This window comes from Kogia breviceps, chromosome 10, assembly GCF_026419965.1.
Source record: "Kogia breviceps isolate mKogBre1 chromosome 10, mKogBre1 haplotype 1, whole genome shotgun sequence".
NCBI classification, from domain to species: Eukaryota; Metazoa; Chordata; class Mammalia; order Artiodactyla; family Physeteridae; genus Kogia; species Kogia breviceps.
This window is the reverse complement of record NC_081319.1, coordinates 915,859-926,497: the sequence shown is the minus strand read 5'-3', so window position 1 is coordinate 926,497 and position 10,639 is coordinate 915,859. Positions and strand designations below refer to the sequence as shown.

The 10,639-nt window shown below is 67.7% G+C and overlaps 1 protein-coding gene across 1 annotated transcript in view; it reads right to left on the bottom strand.

Moving 5' to 3' along the window:
- Nucleotides 1-659: 659 nt before the first annotated feature.
- PLXNA1 (plexin A1) overlaps nucleotides 660-10,639 on the bottom strand; it is a 45,802-nt gene continuing 35,822 nt past the window's right edge. The window contains exons 24-32 of the mRNA XM_067043266.1: nucleotides 8,665-8,811; nucleotides 8,278-8,437; nucleotides 7,621-7,724; nucleotides 7,332-7,428; nucleotides 6,818-7,008; nucleotides 6,568-6,737; nucleotides 5,117-5,329; nucleotides 4,895-5,045; nucleotides 660-3,797 (exon numbers count right to left, since the gene is read on the bottom strand). Coding sequence (XP_066899367.1) covers nucleotides 3,702-3,797; nucleotides 4,895-5,045; nucleotides 5,117-5,329; nucleotides 6,568-6,737; nucleotides 6,818-7,008; nucleotides 7,332-7,428; nucleotides 7,621-7,724; nucleotides 8,278-8,437; nucleotides 8,665-8,811 — 1,329 coding nt within the window. The 3' untranslated portion in view covers nucleotides 660-3,701. The remainder of the gene's footprint in view (nucleotides 3,798-4,894; nucleotides 5,046-5,116; nucleotides 5,330-6,567; nucleotides 6,738-6,817; nucleotides 7,009-7,331; nucleotides 7,429-7,620; nucleotides 7,725-8,277; nucleotides 8,438-8,664; nucleotides 8,812-10,639) is intronic.

Here is a 10,639-nt window from a genome sequence, read left to right as displayed (position 1 = left end):
GAGCCACACGCTGGGAGAGGCTGCACCGACACCTTCTCCGGCGGGGCAGGAAACCACCTGCCGAAACCTTCACGGGCTGGATCGACAGGCCCGTGCTGGGAGGGCCAGCGTTGCCCAAACTGGGCCCCTCAGCTGCAAGGCTCCCAGTGGGGTGTTCCTGGCTGAGAAAATCTGGCGCGTGCAGCTCCAACGCTGCTGCTCGGGGTGGGGACCCAGGCCAATGTCCAGGCTTCCCCAGGTCCTCTGGACTTCGACAGGGTCTCCAGGGACCGAATGCTCTGAGCTGAGGCAGAAGACACCCAGGGGACCTGAGAACACACCGCGTGGGCCCAGGTCAACAGGACCCCCTGGGTGGGGCTCGGGCCCTGTGTTTTCAGTCTCAGCTGACGGGTCCCTGGTGGCGCGGGGGCCCAGAGCACAGGAGCTCTGTGAGGCCAGGCCCCCTGAAACACAGCTGGCGGAGGGAGGATCTGCACCTGTGGTCCTGGGGAGGCGCTGCTGCACCGGCCACGCCCTGAGGGCAGGAGTGCCGGCATCTCGGGCAATGCTGCTTCCGGGGGGGAGCACAGGATGTGCCTGCAGTTCTGCTGGCCGCGTGGCCCCAACCCAGGACCCTCCCCCCACCCCACCCCTGAGTAATGAGAACCCAGAGCCGCGAGTTTTAGCAAAAATGTTTATTCTCTCCTTAATGTGTGTGTATTTACAAGTACTAAATCTGAGACAGTAAAATAGGCAATGGCCGTGTATTTACACAGCCTGCGAGCCAGACCACCCCCGGGAGAGGCGGCGGCAGAGGGGCCGCTCAGGCTGCCGAGCGATCCCTCTCGTTTTGGGTGGGGGTTTGCGGCGTCAAAGGACAGCTAATCGTGGGCTTCGTCTTAAAAATATCTCTCTCTCTAAATATATCTATTCTAGCTTGTGTAGCACCAACGGCGTGAGCCCTCAGCTCCAGCACTGGCAAGAGAGCCAGGCGGGGCTCGCTCAGCAAGGGCAAAGCGGGGAGGGCGGGGGGACCTCTCCCGTGGGCCTGGGGCCTGGGGCCCGGGGCCCGGGTCGGGGAGGGCGGGCAAGCTCGAGGTATATGGAGAGGCCAGGTTCCCGACCGAGGCCGAGCCGTCCCTGGCGCTCCTGAGACGCGTGCGGGTAAGGGCGGGAGGGGGCCCGGGCGGCAGGCATCCTGGCACACGGCCCCACACCACGGCCCTGGGACTGCAGAGGAGCCTTGGGGGCCACCCACCTGCACAGAGCAGCACTCCCATGCCACACTCCGGCCACCCTCGGGCCAGAGCTGGAGCTTGGGGTCCGAGTGCCCGGCAGGAGGACGGGGAGGTGACGGCGGGTGCCTGGGCCCAGTGCCGAAGGCGCAGTAGGGCCCGCAGGACTGTGGAGATGAGCGAGGAGGAGGACCTGGCCTGCCTCCAGCCCCGGGAGAGGAAGGGGCGGCCGTGCTGCGGGGTGGACTGCAGGCTTAGGTCAGCGATCAGCTCGTGTGTAAACAGACGGCGCTAAAGTGCTCGCACCTGACCCGTGCACGCGCTCCATGAGGCCTCGCGCCCGCGGGGCCGGCTCCCCTCCTGCGTCACCACCGCCCAGCCCGCCGCCCACGGGGCAAGCACGGGGCCGGGGAGGCCCGAGGAAGGGGGGATGGGACTGGATTCTGAAGACGGCGGCGCAGCAGCCGAGGAGCCCCCTGACCCGAGCGGGGCTGGAAGAACAGGGGCTCCGATCAGAAGCAGCTTCAGGGAAGACTCGCGGGGAGCGAGTCCCGCACCCGGACGGAACCCGGCCCCGGCCAACGCCCAGCCGGCCTGAGCCCCCACTGGACACCCACCGCACGGGGGGCCCGAGCCCTGCTCAGTGCCCACGGGGCCCAGGGACCCCTGCCTCCCGGTTCCAGGAGCTTCCTGAGTCAGGAGGTGGCGGATTTCACCCCTCCTCCCGCGAGGGAGCAGCTCCTCAGCTGATGGAGGTGTGCGGTCTGGCTCGCGCTGCTTGGGGGGCGGGGGACCCAAGATGGGCAGCCGGGGGCGCGGGGCCGGCCACAGCTAGCTGTCCCTTAAAGTCCGCGGGAATCTGTAGTACCGTCGAAAAAGTGAATTTTTAAGGGGACAGGCCACTGCCTTCACAAGTGACTGATTAATTAAAAAACATGAAAAAAAGGCCTAACAACGTCTAGTATTCAACACTTGCAGTTTTAAAAAGATCAAGTCAGACTAAACGCTAGCACAGTCATGCAGGAATCCACAGCCCGCGTCCGGGAAGCTCTCGGCCCGAGAAGTCCTCTCCTTCTCACGTCAAAATGAAAACACGGCGACCCGGAGGACGAGGGCAGAGGCCTCGGGGGTGCTCCAGCGGGGAAGCTCTGGCCACTTTCTCCACGACCGTTTGGAATTGCTTTCCCGCTACCTTAATTCTCTTATTCTAAAGTGTAAAATTTCTCCTCCTCCAGGTAACTATACAGGACCCCACTGGGGCTGGAGACAGGCTAGAGCCACATATATATATATATGGATATATATATATGGATATATATGTACAGATTTTTTAATTAAAAACGCGTTGTTTTGCTCGCTGAGAGCAGAACGGGCAGACCGGCTCTGCAGGCCCCCTGGTCACGGCGTCCTGCTCCCAGCCGGGCCAGTGGGTGTGGTCCGAGGCCCCCACGGCCCCGCTGCCCAAGCAGAGCACAGCAGGACCCCCCTGCTCCCCTGAAAGATGAGCAACAGCCCCCAGATGTCCCTCCACTCGGAGGGGCCAGCACGCTGCTGAGAGGCCAAACTGACACCGCTCGGAGGTGGGTGGGGGCCGGGGAGGGGGGAGGAGGGTGCTCGGGGCTGCTCCGGGGGCCTCCACAGCCCAGAGCTCAGCCCGGGACGGGGGCGGGCGCGGTGGGGGGAATAAATAAGGGGAACGTGCACGCATGACCCGGAGCCCCAGGTCCCGGCGGCTCCCAGAGGCACAGCCCTGAGGACGGAACGGGATCCGAGTCCTTCTGGAAGTCACTTGGGCCCTGCGTGGAGCCGTCCTGCAGCCCCTCCATAGGAGGGAGCCGGGGGCCTCTCTCTGGGCGAGGTCGACGTGGCGCTCTGGCCTCGGCCGCGGAGAGCACGCGGTGAATCGGAGGATGGCGGCGGCGGCGCACTGCTGAGTGCGGGGTTGCCCGAACGCGGCAGGTGGGTGGTGACGCCCGGACCGACTTCAGCTCACTGTGGCTGGGCCCTGGGCATTCAGCCCCCCCGCCCGGCCGCCAGCCACGCCCCAGCCCTCTGACTCTGCCTAGGGAACCGGGCACAGCTGACCCCCTCCCAGCCCCTGGGCCCGGCCCTCCTGGCCTCGGCAGCCCAACCTCTCCCTACAGCAGGACTCCTGCCTCACCCCCGGGGCCTCAGCAGTCACCCACTGTCCTGAGAAGGCCCCCGGCCACACCTGGGCTCCCCAGCCCCACGGCGAGCAGCTCTGGGCGTGGAGGGTGCTGCAGGCACCATCTCACCCGCACCAATTAAGAACCGGGACCCCCGCAGGCGGGAAGGGGACAGGGGCGGCGAGGGGGGCCGGGACTGCACACGCGGCCTCCGGCGCGGGGCACCCGGCACGGCCGGGGCGGGCTGCCTCCGTGGGCCTCCCAGCTCTGGCTGCTGCACGGGGGCCGCCCCCGAGGGCCCTCCCGCTCTCCTGCGGGCCAGGCAGCCGTGGCCGGCGGCTCAGCCGCTCTGGGCCATGGTGGCCACCACCTGCTCCAACTTGCTCCGGAGCCGCTGCCGTCGTGCCTGCTCGTCCTTCTCCAGGGCCGTCAGGATCTGCGGAGGTGGGAGGGGGCGTCAGGCCTGTCCGGGGCTCGGGGTCGCACACAGCGGCTCTGTCCAGAGTGGGCTCCAGGCTGAGGCCACTGCGTCCCTCCACTCTCAGCTGAGGGACCTGGGCCTGGAGCCGGGACCCCCAGACCCCGCGTCCCTGGGGTCTCCATCCGCCCCTCATCCCCCAAAACCACCCGAACAGGGCTCAGGTCCCTGCCAGCCCTCCAGGTCCCCGAGCACCAGGGCCCGCCCCCTGCACCCGCGGGTCCCGCTGGGCTCTGCGCTCACACCCCAGTCTCCCGCGGTGGCCAGTCAGCCCCCACAGCCCCATCGCCCCACGCCTCTGCACCCCTCACGGCACAGCCCCTCGGGAAGAACCGCAGCCCGCCACCCCCAGTTCACGGCTCGTCCTCCGAGGCCCTGCTTCCACGCCCTGCCCTGTGGCCTCTGCCCGTTGGCCCTGGGGCTCGGCCACCCCTTTCCCTGCTCTGGCCCCCGGGGCCACCTCCCCCAGTCTCAGCTGAAGAACCTCCTGCTCAGCTGCAACCCCCATGCTCTGACCTGCCGCCAGGTCTCCTGCACTCACGGCCCCATCCTCTCAAACCCACACAAAAGTCAGAGCTGGCGCCTGAGCCCTCCGGCTCCTGACGTGGTCCCTACAGCTAGGCAGACCGGCCGCAGCCCCTGCGCCCCCGCCTCCCGCACCTGGCAGTCAGGCTCCATCTCTGAACCTCAAAGGCTGTGTCCCTCGGGAGCAGCCCAAGACCTTGCAGCCTGCACACCCAGCGACGGCCCCGCCTCCCCCTCCTCCCAGGACATTCCGATTCAGCCCCGCGGCCTCCACGGTTCTGCAGCCGGCCTACTCCGGCTGCCCCGCCCTGCCCCCTCCGGCCCTGGGCTCTGTCCATCCAGTGCAGCCCACGAACCAGTCGTCCGGCCCGAAGTCTCAGGGAGGCCCAGCTCTGCGCACGCCCAGCTCCAGAAGCAGGTCGGGTGCCGAGGGTCGAGGACAGCCCGTGCCCTGCCCTGGAGACGCGCCCAGACCCATCAGGCAGCCCGGGCTGGGGCGGGAGCCTGCTCGGTGAGGCTGGCGAGCTTACCTCGTCCTTGTACTTGCTGATGTAGGAGTAGATCTCGTGCAGGGCACTCATGCTGTTGAACTGGCTCAGGTGCAGCCGTGACTGCTCAGCCAGGTACGCGCCCATGTCCTGGTCGCTGATGGCGGGCATCTTGGCGATGTCCGCGTAGTACCTGCGGCGGCGGGCGGGCACGTGAGCCGGGTCCCGGCCCCTCCCCCGCCCGGCCCTGGGCCCGTGCCCCACCTCTCCACCCAGCTCTTGTAGTTGGGGATGTCCTTGGCGTAGAGGAGCTTGTTGGAGGGCGAGTCCTTGCCCAGCTTGTGCTCGGACGTCGAGCAGGAGTCCATGAAGGTCTGGGCCACCACCGACAGGCAGGCGTCCGTGATGCTGCTCTTGTGGATGTCGAACACGAACTGCGGGTTCTTGATCACGTTCACCCAGAAGCGCAGGGGCAGGCTGCGGGCAGGCGGACGCACGGTCAGACAGGCCTCGGCAGCCCTTGGGCCGGCGGGGAGGAGGGGCTGACCTGTGGCCTCACCATCCTCCCGCTCTGGCCTTCATGGTGACCACGGATTTCCGTGCAGCCGGGAGACAGACCCAGGGAGCTGGGCCGTGAGCGAGGGCTGCTCCTGCTGGCCAGCCCCTCCCCACGGTCCCAGGGGAGGGTGGGCACACCCACAGGCTCTCTCTCGCCCTTGGGCACCCACCGTGCCCGGCTGCAGTCCTCCAGGCACGAGTGCTCAGCTCACGGCCGGGCCGGCTCCGCATGAGTCTTGGTAACAAGACCAGGAAGGGGTCCAGAAGATGCAGCCCCACTACAGCTGACCCCAACCCGAAAGGCCACCTCTACTACAGCCATCAGCTGGACCATCGACAGCCTCTAGCCACGTGTCGCTGTTTACACTTAAATAAAGTTAAAGATCCAGGTTCTCGGCTGCCCCTGTTACGTCAAATACCCCTAGTCACACGTGGCCACGTGGATGGCACAAACCTAGAACTTTCTATCATCCCAGAAAGGTCCCCTGGACAGTGCTGACCTATACTGCCTCCCCTCGGTGCCCGGTGGACCCCCTCAAGGGCCGTGGGCAGCACAGCTGGAGCTGGAGGCCCAGGGTGGGTTCGCCTGGAGAGGACCTGGGCTGCATCCCAGGCTTGGGGGTCAGCAGTGTGCAGGGAGGGGTCAGGGCACGGGGAGGAAGAGGCCTGAGGCACAAAGCTTGTGAGGACCAGGCAGGCCCTGCCGGGGCACCCGGTCAGCTCTGGAGGCAAAAGCCAGAGCGGCAGTTAGGGGGCGACGGGACGGAGAGCCCCAGGAGTGTTCTCGGTCACTGTCACCCTCATCGCTGTAGCCAGCGTGGGAGGGGCCTGTCCCACTGGGCCCGTTCCTCACGCAGAAGCCTAACACACCTGCACGTGGCCGTGCACGCCCAGAGACACGCACGGATGCGCGCGCACACGCACACACACCCACCCACCCACGCATCCGGTCCCACAGGTGGGTCAGCGGATGCCCCCGATGGCCGAGTCAGAGAGGCCCACACGGAGAGGGACCAGCCGTAGCCCGGGGCGGTGGACGGGGCCAGCCTCCTGGCACTGCGGCCCCCAGCCTAGCTGGGCTGCCCCCAGGTCCCAGGCTTCCTGCTCCAGCGCGGACCTGGGCCCCGCCCCCGCCCCTCCCCCACCCCAGGCCGTACCAGTTGCTCTTCCAGGTGTGGCGCACGTCCGCGTCGTGGATCTGGTGCTGGTCGGCCTGCTCATCCAGGAAGTCGAACATGTACTTGATGGCCAGCGGCAAGGCCGAGCCCCGGTGCGCCGTGCTGAAGATGGTCTCGAAGAGGTCGTCCACGAACTTCTGCAGCGTGCCCTGTGGGGGGCGGGGCACAGCTCCAGGAGCTGCTCCGGCCCCGGGTGACCCGCCCAGGCCCCCCCGCTCCGTCCGCCCACCTTGGTGGCCAGCAGCCGCGTCAGGTAGATCTCGGAAACCATCTTGCTGCCGCGGTCGCCCTCGCGCTGGTCCAGGTGGTCGTGGTTCTTGACCAGGTGCCACAGCTTGGTGCCGCTCTCCAGGTCGGGCGTGATCATGGGCGTGCGCGAGCGCAGGCTGTCGGGGCTGCTGGCCGTGCGCAGCATGCTCTCTGCGGGCGGGCGCCGCGCCGTCAGCGGCCGCGTCCTGCCCCGCCCCGCTCCGCCCCGCCCGCCCGGCGACTCGGGCAGCAGGCGGCGCCCGTGTGAGCCTCAGCTCCCCACTCCGAAAGCTGGGTCATCCGCCCCTACCTCCCTGGGTTTCTGGGGACGGTGCTGCCCGGGGCAAGGCCGAGTGTCCCCGGGACAGGCTGTAACCAAGCCGTCCCAGGCTGCCGCGGCGGCGCCCAGAGCGGCATTCTGTCCAGGTCCGTGGTCTGCCCTCTGCCCCCGCCGGCCCTCTGCCCCGCTGGCCCTCTGCCCCGCCGGCCCTCACCGTATCTGCTGAGGGACTTGGTGAAGGTGGACGAGTTGGAGATATTATAGGCGGACGTCTGCTTGGGCACCAGGGCCACCGAGGACCCATCCGTCACCTACGGGCAGGGGGCCGGGTGACGCATGACCCACCACCCGCGACCCGTCTCTCACCTGGGCCTCAGCCTCCCCCGCGACCCTGGGCGACCCCCACATGGGACCGTGCCCTCTCCTCCTGGAGCGCGGCCCCCACCCCTGAGCCCCGTCGTGGGAAGAGGGGCCCGAGCCGTGGCCGCAGGTTGGGGGGTCACCTGGTAGTGCGCCAGCGTGTTCAGCCTCTTCCAGTCGTTATCGATCTTGGTGGTGACGTCCTCGTCCTGCAGGATGATGCGGGCCATGCGGCCCTGGCGCCACTCTGTGGAGGAGGGGCGCGCTGGAGGGCAGGGCGGCCGGCAGGTGCTGCCCTGCTCCTTGCTCCCTCCATGTGGACAGGCCCAGGGGGCAGGGTCCCAGGGACCCTGAGCGAAGGCCGGGCAGCAGAAGGACAGGCCCAGCCCGGAGCAGAAGCCCCGCATCCCTGCTGCTGCCCGGCCCCTCTGGCAGCCCCCGCCCGCCCAACCCTGGGCAGCCCAGCCCCACGCGGTGTGCCCACCTTCCGGAGCTCCAGGCGGCCTCCCAGCCTGGCACCCACGGCCTCCCTCCATCGCGGCCCCAGCCTCATCCACCAGGGACCAGACCGGTCCAGCCCGGCTCTGCTCCCCGGGCCCTTCCTACTTAGCCGGTGCCCCTGCCCACGCCCTGCTCATGAGCCATCTTGAGAGCCCCCACCCAGCTCCAAGGGCCCACCTGCTTCCAGCACCCCGGGGAGCAGCCTACAGACCCAGCCTGGGTCACACACCCCTTCCCTCCAACCCTCCGGGCCAGCGCCCAGTGCTTGGACAACGCGACAGAGCCCCTGCCGGGCTCACCCAGGTCCATGTCCCCGGCCTTGGGCCGCTGAGAGTAGGGCACGCCCTTGTACACGGCGTCCAGCAGCTTCTCCTTGACCTGCGTCACCGTGTCGCAGTTCAGCCCCTTCACCGGCACCTCGGGCGCGTTCTCGTTCTCGGGATTCACGCAGTTCAGGGTCTGCAGGTGGGAGGACAAGGCGTCAGCGCCCCCCTCCCTCCCTGGAGGGCGGGCAGGCGGGCGGGGCGGGGCGGGGCGGGGCGGGGCGGGCGGGGAGGGGCGGGGAGAGACGGGCAGGCGGGGAGGGGCGGGGTGGGGCGGGGAGGGGCGGGGCGGGGCGGGGCGGGGAGGGGCGGGGCGGGGCGGGGCGGGGCGGGGCGGGGCGGGGCGGGGCGGGCGGCGCTCACCAGCGTCTTGTAGTCGATCTGCTGGCGGATGAGCTTGTCCTCGCTCAGGGAGTAGCGCGCCTCGCCCGTGATGGCGTCGATGGGGCCCTTCTCCATCTGCTGCTTGATGGCGCAGTAGAGCATGAAGAGCGGCTCCCCGGCGCACTCCTGTGGGCGGGTGGGCGGCGTCAGGCCGTGCAGGACCACCGGGCTCCGCCCCAGCCGCTGCCCTGGCCCCCAGCATCCACACCGGACCCGCACGGAGCAATGGCAACATGGCCAAATTTGAGAACCTTGGTTCCAAAGTCCAAGGAAGACGGTGAAAACCACTTCATGGCAGAGCATCCCCCACGGAGACAGGCATGAGAATCCCAGAAAAAAACCTCCGCAAAGGGGCCAAGCGGGGAGGACCAAGGCCAGTCAGCCCCGCCTGAAGCCTCGCCCGGTTCAGGCCTCGGTAGGACCACTGCCCCGGCGCCACACATTGCCCAAAGCAGCCGGTGCTGCGTGTGGATGACGCGCAGGCTCCGGTGCCCCCCCCCCCACGGCCCGGGGGACCACAACGGGTGTGACCGTCATCTATCAGATGGGGGGCCCCCTCGGCTAGGACCCACCTGCAGGAGAGGGCCGCCCCTCCCTCCAGAGCACGTGGCCGACGCAATCACAGGTGCAGACGCACCAACCCAGGGCAGGAGGCTGGCAGGGCGGCTGTCTGGGCACTCGGGGAAGGTCTGTGCTGCCCATCTGTGACCACATGCCGCCCCCCACCCCCACTGCAGCCAGTGGGCATGTCCCCACCTCAGGGCCTTTGCACCTGCTCCCCCTACAACCAGAACTCTCCCCCTCAGGTCTTCACGGCCCCTTCCAAACCCCACCTGACGTCCCTTTGTCAGAAAGACTCTCCCGGGCCCTGGGCCCAGCCCGCTGGACCTGGCTGCCATCACACAGAGCCAGCCCTCTTAAATTGTCTTGTTCGCTGCCTGCAGGCCAGGGCGTGCCTGGCCCCTCCCGCTACATCCCCAGTGCCCAGCACGGAGCGGAGTGGGCGCGTGGGGGGCTCTACAGACGTTGCTGGACAACGAACACCGCTAACAAACAGCTGTGGAGGGAGGGCTCCCGTCCTGCCCGCCCCCAGAGCGCTGCCCCGACTGCAGTGACCGAGCTGCTGCGTGCCCTGCACGGCTGAGTCCCCACCTCAGCCGGACACAGGCCCCTCTCATCTCGCCCCCCCGCCCCCCGCCACAGAGCTCGGGAGTGAAAGTGGCCTAAGCAGGCAGCTGCCGGCCTGCTCCCTGGCCCACCAAGAGCGGCCCTGCCCGGAACCAGATGCTCCAGGCGCCTGTTAGCAACTGCGGTAATTAAAGAGACAGCTGCCAAGGAACGGCAGTGCGCGCAGGTCATCCTGAGACCCTCCCGCAGTGTGCCCGTCTCTGAAATCGTTTCATCTGCAAACGTGGCTGCGTTACACCAGCTAGGACAGAGGCACAGCCATTTACAGCTGCCTCTCCCTGCAGACGCCATGAGACTTGCTCCCCTCAGAAGAAAAGGGGCACCTCAGGAGGTCAGAGGGTGAGGTTACACAGAAAATCACAAGAAGCCAGGATTCGAACCCAGACAATCTACCGCTAAAGCAGCTGGTCCTTAAAAGCCAAGTGTCCTTACAGGACACGCAGGCTGAGCAGGCTGTTCACGCTCAGCCTGGCTGGCAGGCTCTGACCCACTCCCGCAGGCCCGCCCAGAGGCTGGGAGGCAGGAACCAAGGAGCGAAAGCCTCTGAGACGGGAAGGCCCAGAACCCAGCCCTTCCCTGCTGGGCCCGTTTCCTGCACAGGGAGGAGGAGGACGACCTCGGTGTCTCTCAGGCCCAGCAGGAAGAAGCGTGCAGAAACGGCCAGTGAATCTCCACGTGAAGAGATGACACAAGTACAGGCTATTTGATAAATGTTAGAACAAGCCCTTCTCCATTTGGGAAAGAAAATCAAGTGAGATCCCAGCCT